Source organism: Lathamus discolor, chromosome 9, assembly GCF_037157495.1.
Source record: "Lathamus discolor isolate bLatDis1 chromosome 9, bLatDis1.hap1, whole genome shotgun sequence".
In the NCBI taxonomy this organism is placed as follows: domain Eukaryota; kingdom Metazoa; phylum Chordata; class Aves; order Psittaciformes; family Psittacidae; genus Lathamus; species Lathamus discolor.
In genome coordinates this window covers 2,332,106-2,351,928 of record NC_088892.1, presented here as the reverse complement: position 1 = coordinate 2,351,928, position 19,823 = coordinate 2,332,106, and the positions used below count along the sequence as shown (strand labels likewise).

Here is a 19,823-nt window from a genome sequence, read left to right as displayed (position 1 = left end):
TGCATCCCGATGGGATGAAACAGCGTGTGATGCAGTGGCTCCCACGTCAGCTGGCTTTTGAAGCCCAGTGCATGTGGCAGCCCGGTGACCGGAATGAGAGGGATGCAGAAGGGATTTGAGAATTAGGAGTGAGGCTTGGAGTTGCTAAGGCCAGAGATAAGGAACTAAACTATGGGAGCAATGGAGGAGGTGCACTTGTGTGTGTTTGGAAAGCACAGGCTGAACTGAGTGGAGAGAGCCAGTCATGGGAGGTGCTGGACCCAGAAGTATAATGATGTCAGGAGCATGTTATCGGCACTCCAGCCTCCATGTAGGAACTTGGGATCTGCTATCTCAGATTGGCTGTGCACGCCAATCCAGCAGGTGCTGTGGCAGGTCATGTTCCACCTGCCAGCCCCTACCCTGCCCCTGCTCCCGCCAGCACTGGGCTGTAGGAGATGTGGGCTTGGGTCCCAAAACAGCGTGACAACACAGGAGCAGACACTCCGTCTGCCACCACTGGTGACAATGGCATCCCAGCCACCACTTCAGTCAGAGACAGCTGTCAGCAGGTGCTGCAGACCTGTGATGGGGAGCCAGGGACCCCACCAGCAGTGAGCAGCACGGCAGGACCCAGCACACAGCAGGGCTGCAGGGACACAAGCAAGAACAGACACCGTCCGTGCAGCCAACAGCAGCAAGGCCCCAGCCACTCAGCACACACTGAGGAGCGCTGAGCGAGCGCCAGAGCACCTGCCAGCAGTGCTGGCAGCAGGCAGCAAGGGCAGCCTCAAAAGCAAATTGCAGGGGCTGCACAAGAAGGTGTTTCCTCAGCATCTGCCCCCACTACCCCACATCAAGTCTTCAGAGGAGCCAAAGAGCAGCTGCCTGCCTGGAGCTCCTGAGATGCACAGGGCACCTCTCCCTCCTATTGCACCGGCACGAGGTTCCCACCACTCTGGCAAGCAGGAGGCAGCAGCACAGGGACAGAGACAGGTGCCTGCCCCACAGACCACCAAAGCAATGGGCACAGCTTTGGAGGCCACAGCCATGAGCAAAGAGAGGAAGTCTCTGGCTCTACCTGAGGCTGCAGTCCAGGAAACCAAGCAGAGGCCAGTGGGAGTGTTGATCTGCTGTAGGGCAGGAATCTCTGCAGAGGGATCTGGACAGGCTGGATCAATGGGCTGTGGCCAGGGGTATGATGTTCAACAAGGCAAAGTGTTGGGTCCTGAATTTGGTTGGGAGCATCCTGGCCTGTATCAGCACTGGTTTGGCTGGCAGGACCAGAGCAATGATTGCCCCCCTGTACTGGGCCGCCCCTCGAGCCCTGTGTTTAGACATGGGCTCCTGCTACAGGAGAGTCGTTGAGGTGCTGGAGCGGGGCCAGAGAAGGGCAACGGAGCTGGTGAAGGGCCTGGAGCACAAGTGGGACGTGGAAAGGCCGAAGGACCAGAGGAGGTTTAGTCTGGAGAAGAGAAGGCTCAAGGGGGACCTTATCACCCTCTACAGCTACCTGAGAGGAGGCTGGAGCCAGGAGGTGCCTGCTCTCCTCTCCCAAGGAACAAGGCATAGAAGAAGAAGAAATGGCCTCAAGGTGAGGAGGGGAGGTTTAGACTGGAGATTAGGAGATGACTTCAGGTGTAGTCAGGCATTGGAACAGGCTGTCCAGGGCAGTGCTGGAGTCGCCCTTCCTGGAAGTGTTCACATGCTGTGCAGACGACGCCCTCAGCGCCATGGGTCAGTGGTGGCCTTGGCAGTGCTGGGGAGCATTTGGACTTGATGATCTGAAAGGTCTTTTCCAACCTGGTTGACTCTCTGAGTGCCTGGAGCAGCCCCGGTGTGCCCAGTGGTCATTGCCGCGAGGGCGCCAGCATCACAAAGCCTCGCTGGTCACTGTGGAGATTCGCGTCACCCGCTGGGACTCGGTGGAAACAGTCAGGGGCGTGGGCATCTCCTTGGAACCGCCAGGGCTTTGTGATGTAGGGGAGGCTCCTCATAGGCTGAGGCCATTGTGACCCATTGACACGGTGTTGACTGTGGGGTACATAAGGAGCCAGAGCCCTGGAGTACCTCAGTCCAGAGAGGCAGCCTCCCTGAGGAGGCAGCCATCCCCTGGAAGCCCACGGCAGTTCAGCGTCCCAGGACGTGGAAGATGCCCGTGGGTAAAGAGGCGAACGCCCGTTCCCAGCCCGCTGAGGGCAGGCCAAGCGAGCAGAGAAGGCGCCAGGTGAGGGCCGGGGCAGGAGGGAGAGGCCGGTGGTGGGACGGGGCCACTCGGAGCTGCCTCGGTGACAGGGCCAGGCTTGCCCGCACTGTGCGGGCCGCTGTGCCAAGGCAGCCGCCTCCATCACACACCTTTTCCTCCTCCTCCTGCCCGCAGGTGGCCCACAGGCAGCCCGAGGAAGCGCCGCAGGGCAGCCCGAGCCAGGCGTCGTCCCACCATGGGATCACGCTGCCACGGGTGCCCTACCCAGAGAGGTTTCGGCCTGTCGCCAGCCAGCAGGCACAGGTAGGGAGCCCGAGGGAGACGGGGCCAAACGTCTTCCCGACCCCGGGAGACGCTGACGGGCGGGCGGGAGGTGCAGCAGGGAGCAAGCTGAGCCCCCCGTGCCGTGCCCCGCAGGCCGCCCGGGCAGGCCGGGGGTGCTCTGGGCAGTGGCCGTGGGCTGCGGGTGGCCAGCCCTGTCCCCAGCTGGCTCTGGGAGCAGGCGGCAGCCGCCTGCGGGGCTGAGCCCTGCCCTGGGGCTGGCAGGGGAGCCCAACGGCCTGAGCTCAGCCAGCTGGGTCGTGGGCACAAGGGACACCGTCACACAGCCTCTCTGCTCGGCTTCTTTTGCAGATGGGCAGCCTGGGGCACCGCGTGGTGCTGCCCAGCACCAGCAGGTCGAGACAGGAGCAGACACTCCATCCGTCACCATTGCAGACAATGGCACCCCGGCTGCCACCTCGCTCAGGGACAGCAGTCAGCAGCAGCTGCAGGCTGCCACCTGCAACACCAGCAGCATCTGCAGCTTCTCGCCGTAGCAGCAACTGGTCTGTTGGCAGCGCAAGCAGCAACCAACGGCAGCTTCCCAAAACTGCTGCCCAGCTGCACCGTGCCCCCAGTTACGGCAGCAGAGATGCACGGCCAGAGACCAGTCAGCCTGCTCTACACAGGTCCAGAGCCTCTGCTCCCACAGCTAAGAGCTCAGGCAGCACGAGCACAGCGCTGCACAGGTACAGCACTGGGAGCCAGGGATCCCGCCAGCAGCCAGTGGCACGGCAGGACCCAGCACACAGCAGGGCTGCAAGGACACAAGCAAGAACAGACACCGTCCGTGCAGCCAACAGCAGCAAGGCCCCAGCCACTCAGCCCACACTGAGGAGCGCTGGGCGAGCGCCAGAGCACCTGCCAGCAGCGCTGGCAGCAGGCAGCAAGGGCAGCCTCAAAAGCAAATTGCAGGGGCTGCACAAGAAGGTGTTTCCTCAGCATCTGCCCCCACTACCCCACATCAAGTCTTCAGAGGAGCCAAAGAGCAGCTGCCTGCCTGGAGCTCCTGAGATGCACAGGGCACCTCTCCCTCCTATTGCACCGGCACGAGGTTCCCACCACTCTGGCAAGCAGGAGGCAGCAGCACAGGGACAGAGACAGGCGCCTGCCCCACAGACCACCAAAGCAATGGGTGCAGCTTTGGAGGCCACAGCCATGAGCAAAGAGAGGAATTCTCTGGCTCTACCTGAGGCTGCAGTCCAGGAAACCAAGCAGAGGCCAGGGGAGCGGAAGGACACAACCAAAAGCCTGCATCTGGCGATCGGGGCAATGCCACCTGCAGCAGCTGAGTCTCCTGTGACTGCAAATCCTCAGGGAGAGCACAACAGAACCATTGCCTCCCCAGCAGTGCACGAAGGGGAAGATGGAGCTTCACACACAGAGATCCCTGGGGCAGAGGCTGAGACACCAGAACTTGCCCCAGGACCAGACAAACAAGGAGATGCCGCCGCTTCTCCCCCAGCTCAGGTCTCACAGCACCCAATAACCAAGGCACATGTGGCTGGCACCAGGGATCCTGAGGTGCAGGAGGCAGGTGCCTCCCTCGGGCTGAGTGTGGCAGGGAGCTTCGTGGTGCTCCCCATGACCGAGCCCCTGAAGGAGGAGGTGAGTGCTAAGGACAGGATGGGACAGCACAGGGGGATGAGCCTCCGTCTGCCTGGGTCCAGCCACTGCACTGCTGAGCTGCAGCACACTCATCCCCTGCATCCCAATTGTGTCATTACAGGAGGAGGTGGGGACTGAGAAGGAGAAGAAGGAGGAGAAGGACCAAGAATTGGAAGGGGACAGAAAGAAAGAGCTATCCCAGTCGGAGGAGGTCTCCGACTGTAACGTCTGCGTCAAAGCCTTGGTCCGGGAAGAGGACTTTTGCACCATGCAGGACATCAGGGTCAACACATTGGTGCCAGAGCTCTTCCAGGCTCCCAACATGGGTTCCCAGGAGGCATCCAACTGCCCCGGCAGCATGGGCACGGATGCGGCAGGAGAGGCAGCCAGAGACCAGGAGAGCGTGTCTCCTGCCCCGGCCAGTCCCACAGACACCGAGCTGGCAGCTCTTATCCCGGCTACGGCTGCTGAGGCAGAGCAGCACCTCACATCTTCTGCTCCTGTGCTGAAAGACCATCAAGAAGAGGCCACCAATGCTGTTCTCTTCCCAGCAGCAGACAAGGGTGAAGTGGCAGCTTCACTGACGGAGATCCCTGGGGCAGAGGCTGCGACACCGGAACTTGCCCCAGGACCAGACAAAGAAGGAAATGCCGCCGCTTCTCCCCCAGCTCAGGTCTCTCAGCAGCCAGTGATCAAGGCACATGTGGCTGGCACCAGCGATCCTGAGGTGCAGGAGGCAGGTGCCTCCCTCGGGCTGAGTGTGGCAGGGAGATTCATGGTGCTCCCCATGACCGAGCCCCTGAAGGAGGAGGTGAGTGCTAAGGACAGGATGGGACAGCACAGGGGGATGAGCCTCCGTCTGCCTGGGTCCAGCCACTGTGCTGCTGAGCTGCAGCACACTCATCCCCTGCATCCCAATTGTGTCATTACAGGAGGAAGTGGGGACTGAGAAGGAGAAGGAGGAGAAGGACCAAGAATTGGAAGGGGACAGCAAAAAAGGGCTATCCCAGTTGGTGCACATCTTTGTCTGTAATATCTGCATCAATGCCTTGGTCCCGGAAGGGGACGTTTCCACCATACAGGACATCAGGGCCAACCCACTGGTGCCAGAGCTCTTCCAGGCCCCCATCTGCCCTGGCAGCGTGGGCACGGATGTGGCAGGAAGGGCAGCCAGACACCTGCAGAGTGTGTCTTCTGCCCTGCCCGGTCCTACGCACACCAGGCTGGGAGCTCCTACCCCGGCTGGAGCTGCTGAGGAAGAGCAGCAGGACGAACTGGCAGGGTCGCCTGCCAGTGTTCAGGACACCAAAGAGGAGCCAGGTACGTCCCTGAGTCAAGTGGCACCAAGGCTAGGCCGGCAGCAGCATGCGCCCAAGTTCGGCCGTGCCCCTGCCTCCCTTCCCTGAGCCAGGGCTGAAAGCCTCCAGTGGAAAGTCCCTGGGGGAAGCCCTCGGTGGTGGGTGGGTGGCAGCAGGAGCTTGCCTGGTGCCCGCCCAGCCCCACGCCTACAGCTCTCCTTTCCCCACAGGCATCGCCACCCTCCCGGACATAGGAGCAGCCCAACAGCAACGACCATCCCGCTTCAGAAGGGCGCTGAAGGCTCTGCGCAGGGCTTTCTGCTTCTCCTGCATCAGCCCGAAAGTGGAGTAGAGCCCCACTGCCAGCTCCAGGCCCGAGGGAGCTGCACTGAGGACATCGTGCTGCAGCCTGCGCTCGCTCTGCACACTTTCTCGGGCCAATAAACCAGATCCCCATCCCCAGCGTGCTCGCCTCTGCATGGTCCCTCTCAGGAGAAAGCTGGGTGTAGGCAGGGTACACCCTATTTCCATGCTGCTTTTGCCCTGCCACGGCCTGTGGCTGCTCTGGGCTGGCAGCATTCCCATCCTCCCTCACTGCCGCATTGACCCACGCCATTCTGCAGGGAAAGCTGCCTACAGTAGGCATGGAACAGGGAAAAAGGAAGAAAAGACAGGAGCCGGTGTCCTGATGCAGGTTTTTTTTTCTGTACATCAGTGTTTTTGACAACACAGCCTGTTGCTGTTTATAATAAAACAGAAATCAGAAAGAGCAACCAGATTACACACCCAAAGGCAAAAGAACCCTTGGCTTACACAAGGTGCTGCCAGGCCACCAGGAGGGGAGGCTGGCAGCTGGATTCCAAGGGGAAAGAAGGGGTAACACCTGCCCTGGCCGGGAACAAACACAACACAAAGGAAAAATGAACCAGCAGAAAAAACCCACCCAATGCTCTCACTGCAGAGCAGGGGAGAGCCAGAGAAAGCACGATTGTCTCATCCTCAGTCCTGTTAGCACCTGTACAATAAAACTGTACCATCTCCTGGGAGCGGCGCAGCACCTTGCCCGCTCTCTCCCAGAGAACTGCTCGTGGTGACACTGGAGGGGAGCATGGAGCGGGCTGAGGCTGAGCAGGCACCGCAGCGGGCACCGAGGGGGCTTCTGCAGTGGCCAGAGCCCCCATGGCAAGAAGCTGCCGGGGAGTGTGGGTGTGACGGCTGCCAGGGAGCGGGAGCAGCAGCACAAAACAAATGAGATGGAGGAAGGAGCCTGGTGAGAGGATGGAGCAGAAGGGCTGGCTCCAAAGCTAAGGGCAGTGACTGTTCCCAGGCTCTCGGCCAGGGATCAAGGAGCCCGTCCCTGGTGGGCCATGACACCCCGGGCCTGCAGCTCAGGACATGGCTGGTCCAGGGGAGCGCTGGCCTCAGAGTGTGCCAGACAGAGGCTGGAGGAAGCCCTCACCCCTAGCTCAGAGCTCACTATCACAGTGATACAGACTCAGCAGAAAACAAAGGAAACATTTACAAATTAAATACTAATTAAATAAATACTATGGAAGACGCTGGGAGGGGGAGGTCAAACAGAGAGGCCCTGTTCCACGGGGTCAGGTAGGGCACCCTCTGCCTCTTGTGTTGGGGGAGCCAGAGCTGTTGCTGCCCTAAGAGCTCTGGCTCACGTGGCCCCGCGAAGAGGGCTTCATTGCCCACCGCAGCAGGACGGGGCTGACAGCTGCAACCACTGCTGCTCTGACGAAGGGATCTGGGCAAGTCCTTGGAGGCAAGGGTCCTGTCTCCCCAGTTGGAGGAGACCCCCGAGGAGAGAAGGACTGGCTGGCCCAAGACCCAGGTCCCTGCTGCTGGCACTGAAAGGGCTGCTTCCCGTTGGTCCTTATTGCCTCATGATGCAGGGAGTGAGCTGTTTCCGTCAGCTGCTCCAGGCCTGGTACTCCACCACTGAACCCAGGAGCTGCAGTAGCTCGGGCTCATAGTGCACCAGCTCCACTGTCTCTGCAGAGCCCTGCACCAGCTCAGGGCTCTCCTGCACCTCCTCCTGCACCAGCACCTGACTGAGAGAGACCTGCTGCTGGAACTCAGCCTTGGGCAGCGTGGCGATCTCAAAGTGCGGGAAGCGGGCCTGGAATATGCGGGAGGACAGCTTCAGCCGCTTGAGCACGTCGGAGAAGAGGAACCAGTTGCAGGGCCTGGAGGATGGTGAGAGGATGGCAGGTTAGGGCCACCCGGGTCTGCGGGCACGCTGCCCACTGCACTCCCGCCCACCTGCAGCACGCTGGCCCTCCCCTCCACACGCCCGGCTTTGAGCGCTGCTTTGCAGGTCACACCTCACAGAACCATATAACCACAGAGTCAGCCGGGTCGGAAAAGACCTCTAAGATCATCAGGTCCAACCGTTGCCCAGCACTGCGAAAGCCACCACTATCCCATGTCACTGAGGGCCTCGTCTCCACAGTGTGTGAACACTTGCAGTGACGGTGACTCCAGCAATGCCCTGGGCAGCCTGTTCGAATGCCTGAGCACCCTCTGGGGGAAGACGTTTTTCTCTCAGCACATCCACACTTGCAGGAGTGCCCACCCAAGTGAGTCTCCTCCCGCCAGGCTCCTCCACAGCCACTGGGGAGCTCATCAGTCACAGCCAGCCGTTCATCTCAGCCTGACGCTCGCTCCTGCCCTCATCTGGATAAATCCTGCTATGAGGTCTTTGCTGACTGCAAGGAGGCCAAGGTGACCTCCTCAGAGGTGGACCTCTCAGAATTTGCTTAACAAATTCCATCTTACCCTACATCTTGCACTTGCTTCTCTGATTTGGAGCTTATAAAGTGCGAATTCTACCTTCACATTTTTCTGAACAAAGAAATACTTTCTGAACAAATGCAATACTTCATTTTGAGATGTCTCATGACAAGGAGCTGTCATGCCACAACTGGGTTTCTGCCCCAGCAGCAGCAGCAATTTTCTCCTCCTGGGGAAGCTGCAATAGCTTCATCCCTCCGTGTTTCTACCTGCAAAACAGGGATAAATCATGTCCTCCTTTGGAGGGGTGCTTTGAGATCTACAGGACACAAGTGTGCTCTATCAGGCCTGTCTCCTTAGCATGCAGTCAGCTTGGGCTCCCAAAGCTTCTCAGGTAGGTGTGAATTTTCCATATATGAGTAACTCAAGTCATCCCCACCTGAAAGACAGCCTAAGGCTTCCTTGTATTGCCACTATCTTCTCAAGCTCAAGGGCTCTGTTCTGTGAGCTCCGACTCCACCCCAGCATTAATGTCACCCACTGCTCTGCTCCAGGAAGATACTCACCCCCGAGAGACCGACACTTGGAGGTTATAGCTGGGAAGCAGTGGCTTGTCTGAGAACTCAAAGAGGAAGTTGTCTGCATCTTGGTCTTCTTCCTCCTGGTCTGAACTTCCCGGAGGGTTGAGCAGAAGATCACATCCAATGCTATCCTTCCCCTCTGCAACAAGCAAAATAGACATCAGCATCTCTCACAGTTTCACACCAGCCAGTGCTCATCACTCCCTAGGGAACAGCTCTGCACAGCTGCACTGGCTACCACCACTGTCCCATGTCCACAACATCCCAGCAGCTCTAAGAGCAAAGTCCCAGGGGCTCCTCTAGAGCAGTGTGTCAGCAGCGGTGCCTAAATACAGACAGCAAGGCTGTGCCACCAAACCATGCACAAACCTAGAGACCAACACAACCCAACATCAATAAGCATGACTTCAGAGACTCGGCCCCACAGATTTCTGGCTTAAAGCTGGCTGTCCCAGTAGGCATGTGAGCTCCAGCAGGATTTGCTTCATAGGAGATGGAGAACTGCACACTTGATCCATAAACCATTTGAAGACAGTTAAATTTACTATTCATCAATCTGAAAAGCATCTGTCGAAAAATAGCTTACTGCCTGGATTTTATTATGAGGTATGAATAGTCATGGGTTTGCAGAGTGGTTTTGTCCTGCTGAGATAATACAGGATAACTCAAAAAACTTCCCACTAAATAGAGGTTAGGTTCTACACAGAGAAGGCAGACCAAATGTGCTGGTAATAACCAGCAAATAACCCAATCATGCCATAGTTCAACACCACACATGAGAAGGCTCCACACCTCACACTCTATGAACAAATGCAGCCCCCAGAAAGAATGTCATTTTACTCAGAAAAAGGAGACAGGCTCCAACAGGGTCTCAGGAAAAAAAAAAATACTTATTTCTTAGTCTGCCCAGGAGAAAACAAAAAAAAATCCCTACGAAACAGGAAAAAAAAAGGTGCTCGAATTGTCAAAGCTTCCTGTAGACCAGGCCAAAACTGAGTGACAGGAATCTTGGTGCCATGTCACTGCTGGCAAAGCTCAGAGGCCATCACTTGAAAAGCCTCACATCTCTTGAGCAACACAGGAAGAAAGAATATAAATGCAACGATGTGGTAACAGTGCCGTTCAGTGCCTACCCTGAACACTCTCCCCACTCAGTCCTCTCTCTTAGAAGGCTGGGAAAAGAACAGGGACATCCTGTACCACTGCCAGGAGCAGAGAGACAATCAGGCACAACAATGCTAGCCCCAGGTGTAGAACAAAACCCTGGAGCAGGGCTTGGTGTCTGGAGCTAAAGCATCACCAAGTGCAAAACACTGATGACTTTAGCACACACAGACCTCAGATATCCCACACCCTGACTTCCCTCTTGGCCCCAGAGATTTGCAGATCTAAAGGAACATGTAGACAACATTCCTGCCTCAAAGGATAGCAACGGATTGGAGCTGCAGCCTGGGAGTTCTCCTCCACATGAAGGGACATGCAATGCTTTGTGCTTCATCTGGTGGAAAGGGATCCATCCCCCAAGAAACACCAAGAGGTGACAGTTTGCTTACTGAAGAGTAAACTTTCTTTTTGCTTCCAGGGGTGGAGGACAGAAATGTGGAAAGACAAGACAGAAGACAAGATTTTTCAACACAAGCCAAGGGATATGGAAATGAAAGAACTGAAAGAAGCAGCTAATTTGAACTTGCCCTTCCAAGATCCACCCGTTTCACTTCAGGCATCAGGGTATACAAAAACCAAGATGACACATTTCTAAATCACTCGCATGCAGCAGTGGGTCTCCTAAAGGGTATGCAGTCTCTGCAACCCCATACTAGGATCTTCAAGAGGAAAAGGCACTGATGAGTGGGAGATAAGCAGATGCTAGAACTCAAGCACATAAACTCTCTGGGTGACCAAGAACTCAGCATGTTGTGGTAACCAAAGGGAGCCAAACTCTCCTGCCCACAAAACCACACACAATTATCCTTCCTTGTTTATCAGAGAAATTCAAGTGGGAATCAGTGATCAATCAAAAACGGTAGTATCTTTACTCCTAAAATATTATAGTCACAGAACAGCTGTTTTTTCTTGTGGTGAAGAGGCTTCTTCTGAAAGAACTGAGATAGCTTCGAGAGTGAGAAATTCAGAGGAAGGAGGCTGCAGCTTGAACTGTTTCCCTGGCACACCTGAGGTGCAAAAGCCTATGAACAAAAGTAGTATAGACTTCCTTCTGTTCTGAAAGGAAGAGACATCAGGGTCCTCCAAGAAGAAGCAAGGACACCCTTCCAGAGGTATCTGATTTTTCTGCATTTCTAGAAGGATGTTGGAAATGACACAGGTGAGCAGCTAAAACCAAGCGCCTTCTAGCTTGCCAGGGTAAATAACCCAAGTCTTTACAAAGGGCCTGAGAGTGCTGACCTACAGCCTCTGAAGTGGTTAGGAGGGACTCTGCAGTCTGTCACAGCCCCACAGCTACATCCAGAACACCTTCATTCATGGGCCCTGGGGGAACTGGAGCAACACCATGAGAGATCTGCGGACCTTCTGCCTGTGTTGTTCTGAGAGAACTTCTAAGCTGGTAACCACAACTTTCAGGAAGTGACAGCAGAAGGCACAGGTCTTGTCTTCCCTGGGAAATGCCTGGCACTGTAAGCAGAGGACCTAGACCAGCCAAATGCCATCCCTCCAGAGCAGAGGAGAGGGAACCTGGAAGAAGTTCAAGACTTCTAACACCTCAAAGGAATAAGTATATCCTGTGTGTGCATTGGATTTATCTTTTATGACCGGTTAGCAGGGGAGCAACAAGAAGTGCTACAAGTTGCACACCATGCTCAGCCCACAGGAGGGAACCACGCATGCAGCTTCCCAAAGAAAAAGTCCCTTTCAGGAGCAACACCCAACATGTAACATTATGGCAAGATCTCTGTCAAGGCTGTGAGCTGAGAGGGACACAGGCATACTCGAGGGAATGAGGGGTCACTACCTGGCATTACATCTCTCTGCTCTGCTGCTGTACATGAAATGACACAGACTGAACTCACCTAGTACAGAGCTGCTGTAGAAGTCCCACGCTGTGCGAGGATCCCCATCCGTGCGCCCCTGGAGATCCAAAAGGTAATCTAGAGAAGATTGAGAGGGTTAATGCTTATCTACTGGACAAAGCATGAGACTGGTATGCACATCCATTGATCGTGGGTTACACCCTTCACCTCTGCTGCTTTTCCCTAGTCTGCAGTTCGGGATTATGGCAAAAGCTGAACCACAACTTGCAGGAAGAGTACCCTCACTTAGGAGAGGACAATGTCACCCCAGCCTGAGAACATGAAATAGAAGCTGAAAAGGGAAAACAACTGACAACACCCAATGTGTTGGAAAGAAAGGTTCTTAGGGTGGCCTTGAGTTCAAAATGACATCTCCAACACCTGCGCATGTAGTTAAGCTTGAAGGAGCTCAGACAGACAGCTGGAAACAAGATTTTTCCTGGCTGTTGTGTAGAAGCCAACACTCATCTTGCCTCTACGCAAAAGAGCGCAGCAAACAGGTAGGTCTCACCCTCTGCCACAGGGATTCCAAGTGGTCCCTTCTGACAAGGGAAGGTAGGCAGCACTTGGGCAGAGCTGTCTGAGTAGAAGGCACTGTTACTTGGCAGCAAAACCCTGTTACTTAGGTTATGCAATAGAATCAGGAACTGTGGAACAGTGTCTCCAAGCCTCATGCACAGCACTGTCTTTAGTTGTGTGACCACAGAATTGCCATCTCCTTGCACACTGAAGACCGAAAAGTGACTTTTACCTCACTTGGAAAACAGTACACAATCGTGTAATTAAAGTTTGGGTGGCAAAAACACAAGCACACATGACAGGACAGAGCTCAAATTATTCAGTCACTTGCTGCTCAAGCGCTTCTAAACCCTCTGACACCCACAACTGGTCCCATGTACTGCCACACAGGAAGGGTGGAAGCATTACCACCACCGGGCCTGCCACCTACCGCAGAGGAAGCGCTTCATCACCTCGCTGGTGGCAAGCTTCACAGCTGTCTGCCCAGAGTAAGTGGCCAGAGTGGGATCAGCACCATAGGAGAGTAGAAGCCACATGGTTTCCAGGTTGTCATTTGCTACTGCATCGTGGACAGGCCTGCAAGGACAGAAGCATTGATAGGAAAAGAGAAAGGCGGAGTTTGCAAAGCAAATGCTGTTTTGGGTTTACACGAATCTAGTGATGACCAACAGCTCATCCTGAAAACATGACCTGCTCCCTGCCCTGACTTCCCCAGGGCTTCCCCAGGTGCTCCCCTCTCAGTGCCTTGCCTGGTGCCATCCTGTGCACTGCAGTTCACATTGGCGCCGTGCTCGAGCAGGATGTGGAGGATATCAATCCAGCCTCGCGCACAGGCTTCGTGCAGCGCTGTGTAGCCAGCATTGTCACGATGGTTCACGTCGCTGCTCTTCTTCTGCAGGCAATACAGCACCACGTCCTACAGGAGCAAGAGTGTTGGGGGCCTGGTTACACACGAACCCAGACAGGGCAGCACAGGGGACAGAGGGCACCAAAATTCACCTTGTAGCCCAGGCGAGCTGCTCGCTGCAGAAGGGTCTCCCCTGCATTTTTGTTCACAATCAGCCGCCGAGCTCCAGGAGGAATGTTCTGGACTGGGGGCAGTTCGGGGGAACTCCCTGGGCTGACCCGACGGGACTTGCAAAGTGTCCACAAGTCCTGGGACTTCTTCAGAGAGTGCACTTTGGGCTGATTCCAAGAGCCTTTCCCCTGGAAAAGAAAGGAATGCGACTCCTTGGCTTACTAACAGGAGTCCCTTATCTCTCTTCTCCCCATGTGTGTTCCCCTCATCAGTCCCAGCCATACCTTCCCCTCATCACAGATCCCTGCCAGGTGTTTAGTTTTACATTTGCGTTTTCCTGATGGTTTCTCCAGTTCTTGGGCAGGAGAGCTGTCGGAGTGCTCCAGGAAGAAGCCATTCCGAAAGTCTGGGCATCCTTGAGATCTTCGGGGTGATGGGGAAAGCCTGCTCCTCAGCCGTAGCTCTGTGCCTTTACCCTTTACAGACTCCTTCTGCTTCTGGTACCTAAACTCTAGAGGAGAAATAGGAATGAGGAGCTTCTGGAGGTGCAGCACCAAAGGCTGCCAGGCAGAACAAACTGCTGATCTTGGATGGCTGCACATCCAGAGGCCCAGACCCACAGCAGAGGCACTGCAGTAAGTAGAAGCAGAGTGAACACACAGGTTCTCTCCACCAGGGATGATGGACTTCGCATGGACACAATACACCCAATGGGAGATGGTGTCCTGGTCTCAAAAAGGTCAAGCCTACCTAGAGCTGAGGCTCACACACAACAGACCACAGCTAGGTCTGACTGGGAACCCAGTATGAAACTATCCAGCAGATCGCTGCAGCTTGTACCCAAAGATGATGCAGATTCTTCAGCTAGCACAGGACACAGCACTTTGCAAACATATGGGCTGGACCCGTCCCTCCTCTGGCTGCCAGCCCACTCACAGTGCCCAGGTCCTCATCTCCAAAGCCAGCGATGGCTTTAGGCCACAACTTCTGAATCCAAAATACAGAAACTTACCCATCTGAGGGGCAAGCAAGCAGTCCCTGAGGAAAACTGGCTTCTGGACAGAAGACAGACACTCTTAAGATGTGTGGTAAAGCTACTGAGGAAAAACCTCCTCAGTGCTGCTGCACTCAAACCTCCTTCTCAGGCTCTGTTTGGAACAGATGCCAGCAGAGGCCAGTCTGAGAGCACCCATGAATTGCAAAGATGCCAGGAAGCCCATCAGAAACTTTACTCCTGGTCTCACAGGGGCACCCAGACACAACATACTGCAGCAACAGTGTAAAACTGTGCCAGAGCAGAAGCAGAGCTTGAGCCATCAGCTGGTAGGAGTGCATCTGTATGACTTCTCACAGCACCTCAGAGCATCTCAGCATCTCCTGAGGACTGTCAATCTGACCACTGGTGTGGCAGAAGGCAACAGGTTCATACCTGTTCTATACAGCACCTCCAAGAGAAAGGCCCAAGCCTATGGAGAGCTGGCAGAACTGCTTCCCTCAAGCCCGTGGCTCAAGCACACTCTCCTGCAATCCTGGCAGAAGTTACCTGTGGGACCCCTGGACACAGCTACAAGCTAGCAGCCATCAGCACACCCTGAGACACTGTGCGCTGCTGGATGAGCCCCAGCCTTACATCCTACAGCCTCAAACCTGCTCCTGCCTGAAATTCTCATCCGGATGGAGAGGAGGGACTGCAGAGACTGCTAAACCTCAGGGAAACGCAGGTCACAGGCTTGGTGTGACTGCATGGGCTGGTAGAGTAGCGAGCAGGATGCTGGCAGGGGCACCGCATCCTCCTCCCAGCAAAGCTGAAGACACGAACCACAGTGGGGGTGGGCGGAGGGGTGTCTCTGTCACCTGCAGACACTCCAGCTTTGTTAATCCTCTCGCCCTTGTGCTCCCTGGTGCAAGCTTGCAAGTTGCCTTAATAAAGGGACACAGAGCATAAAAATGCCCAGTTGAATTGTAGTGGCTCCATGTCCTTCTCCTATAGCCAGCTGAACACTGCTCCCAGGGGCCCGTGCTTGTCCAGAAATACTTCTCTGCACTCCCTCATCTGATTCTCATTTTCCCACGCCCTCTGTCTTTATCTAAGGGTAAGACCAGTATCTAATTAGTCACATAAAGCTGCTCTTTCCTACTCCAAAGTTTACTGTAAATATTTTGGAAAGAAGAGCTGGTCAGTTGAAGCCTGCTGCCCATGCTGTGGACATCAAGCCACTAATAACAACGGAGTTTCATCATTACAGGAATAAACCAAAACACCAAAAAACACCAAAACCATCAAAAAAATCTCACACACAATAAAAAACACCCCAAAACCCCAAATCCCAACTGAATGAGAAATCCCTGTTTGTCCCCAGCCTGGTACAAGAAACCCCTCCCCAGACTGTACCTGCTTTGGATTTCCGCCTCCTGTGGGGGTAGCCCACCCGCTCCTCCTCTCGCTCCGTCAGATATTCCCCCGTCTGGTACTTCCGACTTTTCTGTCGTCTCCTTTTCTTCCTTTTGAGGTGGCTGTCATCGTCCTCCTCCTCCTCCTCGTTGGGCTCCCACAGCTGCCTGGGGGATTCCACTCTCCATGGCAGGTCCCGGGTCCTCCTTGTGTGACAGCTGCTCCTCCGGGACACAGACCTGTCCCTGTCTCTGCGGCTGTGGTAGCCAGCTGTCCTGTGGGATTTTCGCAGCTTGCGACGTTTCAAAGATGTCTCCTCCTCCTCTTCCTCCTCCTCTTCCTCCTCCTCCTCTTCGTCTTCCTGATCCTCCTCCAGCAACGGTAGAATCTCCTGACCAGTCACATCACACTCTCCTGTCACACCAGCATAAGAGCCAGCATTGCTTCCTGCAAAAAATGGGGGATTTCTAGCTGACAAAGAAACCAAGAGTATCTACAAGAACAACCTGGCAAGGCAGGACAAAAGACAGAGCCAAGACCACGTGAAAAGGGAAACACTCACAGTCCACACAAGCCTCCCACCTGGGTCCCCTGGCACTGACTCACCCGACTGGCTGCGCGTCCGGCTGCTCAGCACCACTGGAATGAAATCCCGAAAGCTGTTCTTGGGTTTCTTCTCAAGGTAACCTGTGAGAAAAATATGAGCCTTGAGGAAACAGGCCACAGATCTGTGCACACACGCGTCTGCTGACCTGGCAAGGGCAGGCCAGCACTGCACTGTAGCTCTGGTTTGGATCCCAACCCGCTGCAGGAAGCCACTGCGTGAGGAGCTGCTGCAGCCTGACCCCGCAAGAACACGGTGCTGTGCCCCGAGTACCTTCCTCACGGCTGTCTCCACACTGCACCGGTGATGGCAGCTCCGTCTTCGCTGGCCTCCGCCGCTTGCGCTTTACCCTGAAGCTGTTGTGGTCCTTCACCGACCCCAGGCAGGGCTGGGCTTCTTGCCTGCCAAGTTCATGTGGATTGTCGTGGTGTTTTCGCCACTGTGTGTGGAGGACACAGACTGAAGCTTGAGCTGGTGACTGACCGAGCTGGAGCAGCAAAGGAGAAGGGACAAAATGCTGTCCCCTCCACTCATCATGCTGGTGCCCTCCAGCATCTTTGACACCCCAGATCCATTTTTGCTCTAGATAACCTGCACTAATCCACTGCCACATAACTCCAAAGAGCATGGGGGGAAAGCATTGTGCACTCAACTAGCCCTTCCCCGCGAGAGCTCCCTCCTTGTCCCCAGCCCCACCTGCCAACCTCTGCCATAACCCAACAGCCCCGGCCCATCCACGCACCTTCCGGCCATGCACGCTCCAGCTCCCCAGCTTCCCAGGGGCCTCCTCGCTCTCCTGGCCTTGGCACTTTAGCCTCTTGTGGGCCTGCCTGGTGTCCCCATCATGCTGCCGCTTGGACTTGCAGCGCACGCTGCCCTCTTGCTTGATTTGGCCTGCTTCTTTGAGTTTGACCTCGGCAAAGGCCTGGGGAGCAGTCCCAGCTCGCAGGCAAGTCACCGGAGTGAATGACAGGTCACACTCCCCTCGCTCCTTCTTAATCTTGCACAGATCCATCTGACGCACACACTGGGGGGGCTCTGCAGCGGGGGGCTCCTGGGAACCTTTGCAGCCCAGCTCCTTGCACTGACTTTCTGTGGGCACAGAAGGCACCTCTGAGCTCACTCGCAGGCTCTGCTGCTCCGCTGTCGGCACCTCATGCGATAAATATGCTGCTAACACTTGGGCTTTAGGTTTTCCATCCACCTGCTTGAGGCTACAGCTCCCCTGGGGAGGAGCCTCAGTCTCTACGTTCTGTACATTGCCCTCCTTACTGGAGTCAGGCTTTGGTGGATCACTCTCCTGACTCTTCTGAGGGTTGTCCAGCTTCCCCTTCTCCCCTTTCACATCCAAAGCACTGGTCTGAGGAGATGGACCTGCATCCAACAAGGCTGGGTTAACTGGCTGCTCGTAGAGCTTGGGCAAGGACCGGCAGCTCTTGCTTTTGGCTGCAGCTTCCCGTTCCTGAGGTGGGAGCCTGGGCAGTCCCTCTGGCAGGCTCTGGGAGGCTGCACTGGACTCTGTGGGCTGCACGCTCGGGAATGCTGGGAGCTCACCTGCACCTGCTGGCTTGCAAGAGCTATTCTGGCCTGGGGGCAGCTGCCCGGCTGTGGAGATGCCAATGGAAAGCAGAGGGGTTTGATGATAAGGAGACAAGCCAAGGGGCAGAAGCTGAGGATTGGAAGGTTTTCCATTCATGGGGCATCGTGGGTACACACTTCCCTGGCCAGGATTCCAATTGGAGATGTCCTTGGACTGACACAAAGGAGCTCCTGGCGTAACTCTACCATGAAGAACTCTCCTGGCAGGATCCTGCTGTCCTTCTGTGCTGGTCTGATTGGCTTTCTTTCCACAGGGAATCCCAGCACTGCGAGGCTCTCCCTGATCGATGACGGAAATAGGCTCCTGCTTGGGGAGATGGCGTGGGTCCCTGCTGAAGCTCACAGCGGGGTCCTTGCTGAGCAGCAGTGAGGCAGGCACCGGGCTGGCAACGCCAACATAGGTGCCTGGAATGGCGCTGATGAGTGCAGTGTTCTTCACCCAGGAGCCCTGCTCACCGTTGCGCAAGAACTCGGGGAAGATGACTAAGGGAGGGGTGGTGCCGAGACACGAGGTGACGCTGCTGCCCGTGCTCTGGGCCGCACGCTGGGACTTGGACAGGACCGTGGTGAGAAGGGCTTTGCCGCTGGTGTGCACAGGTGTGAGGATGGGCATAGGAGGTGTTTTGCGTTGGCTGGGTGGAGGCAGCTTCTGACGATTGGACTTGGAGGAGAGATCAAGAGGCATCTCACTGCACTCCGGAGACGAGACCATCTCACGCTCCAGCTGCGGAGGGGACTTCAGAGGAGAGAGTGATGTGGCAGCCCCCGGTGCAGGCGGCTCGGGAGCTGCTGGGGCCCTGGTGTGTGCACCAGTGCCGGAAGACGGAGCAGCGCTCGTGCACGGGGCTGCTGGTGGGGGCTGGCTGGAAGAGGGCGAAGGGCCAGTGGTGAACGGGGGAGCGCCCTCAGAAGCAGCCTGGGCACCACTTCCGCCTGAGGGCAATGGGCAGCTCAGCTGATTCACCTCCACAGATACCACTTTTGCATCTGAAGCCAAGGGTCTGGTGACGGAGAACGTGTAGGGGTAGGAGCGCAGCTCTGGGGAAGCGATAATGCCCGGCAGGCAGCGATCGTGTATGTAGGAAGGCAGGACAGGGAGGGTGAGTGTGGAGGAGACCCCCAAGGTGGCTGGAAGCGTGGCCACGCTAAGCGGCTGCCCACAGCTAGGAGGTGGGATGTACACCAGTGACTGGCTTGGGCTCAGAACTGCCCCAGCCTGAAAGGACAGGGGCAGCTTTTGCATAGCAGGGGCCTGAGATGTGGGAAAGCACACTCTGTTCAAAGTAAAAGTTGTAGGAGTGGAGGCAGAGGTGTTGCAGCTGGAGACAACCACAGGAAATGTCCCTTCTGCCAGCACACCTGGCTCTTGTGCTCCATTGCTTGGGGTGGTTTTCTCCTTCCCAGAAGGCTCACTCTCTGGTGCCACGGAGCAGGCTGGAGCAGCATCAGCCTGCTTGTCGCTGTGAGGATCGGCAGGTGTCCAGGCAGCATCAGCACCACTACTCTCCTGCTCTGCAGCCCTGGGGATTGCAGGCTCCTGCCCTCTGCCATTCCCCTGGCTTGCCAGAGGGCCCAGGGCATCATCTTTTAGAGTCTTTTCCACTCCCTCTGGGTTTGGGTTGGGATCAGGTGGCTGCTCTTCCAGTTTGGGCCCAAGCTTTTCCTCCACCTTGCCATCAGCGTCCAGGCCCTGGGCACTGCTGCCACCACCACTGACTGCCGTGAGCTCCACCTGCAACGAGAAGGGAGAAGGTGTCTGTAGGGCTGTGCAAGTGAATCCTAGTGAAGCAGGCAGGACCTTCTCCCTAACCCCCACCCAGACACGAAGGCAGAAGTGGCAAACAGGTTTGTTTGCTTCCCCTTGCTGCACCCCTCTTGAGGGGGAGGCCATGGGACCCGTTAGGGTAGATGCTCTTTCTTGGCCTGT

At 56.0% G+C, this 19,823-nt stretch overlaps 2 protein-coding genes across 3 annotated transcripts in view; one reads left to right on the top strand and one right to left on the bottom strand.

Annotated features, from left to right (window-relative positions):
• The first annotated feature begins 1,318 nt into the window (after nt 1-1,318).
• LOC136019567 (uncharacterized) lies at nt 1,319-5,861 on the top strand. The gene is made up of 6 exons (XM_065689887.1): nt 1,319-1,404; nt 2,314-2,488; nt 2,819-4,114; nt 4,236-4,925; nt 5,047-5,434; nt 5,643-5,861. Exons 1-6 carry the CDS (start codon nt 1,319-1,321, stop codon nt 5,762-5,764), a joined length of 2,757 nt encoding a protein of 918 aa, XP_065545959.1. The 3' UTR covers nt 5,765-5,861.
• A 234-nt stretch (nt 5,862-6,095) lies between these two features.
• The window catches only part of BCORL1 (BCL6 corepressor like 1), a 23,628-nt gene continuing 9,900 nt past the window's right edge, over nt 6,096-19,823 (bottom strand). Inside the window, exons 4-14 of one of the 2 annotated variants that reach the window (XM_065689529.1) lie at nt 17,040-19,628; nt 16,571-16,784; nt 16,300-16,380; nt 15,694-16,140; nt 13,586-13,812; nt 13,283-13,489; nt 13,033-13,199; nt 12,714-12,859; nt 11,765-11,842; nt 8,724-8,877; nt 6,096-7,610 (exon numbers count right to left, since the gene is read on the bottom strand). In XM_065689529.1, coding sequence (XP_065545601.1) covers nt 7,334-7,610; nt 8,724-8,877; nt 11,765-11,842; nt 12,714-12,859; nt 13,033-13,199; nt 13,283-13,489; nt 13,586-13,812; nt 15,694-16,140; nt 16,300-16,380; nt 16,571-16,784; nt 17,040-19,628 — 4,587 coding nt within the window. In that variant the 3' untranslated portion in view covers nt 6,096-7,333. The remainder of the gene's footprint in view (nt 7,611-8,723; nt 8,878-11,764; nt 11,843-12,713; nt 12,860-13,032; nt 13,200-13,282; nt 13,490-13,585; nt 13,813-15,693; nt 16,141-16,299; nt 16,381-16,570; nt 16,785-17,039; nt 19,629-19,823) is intronic. The other variant, XM_065689530.1, reaches the window with a different exon arrangement.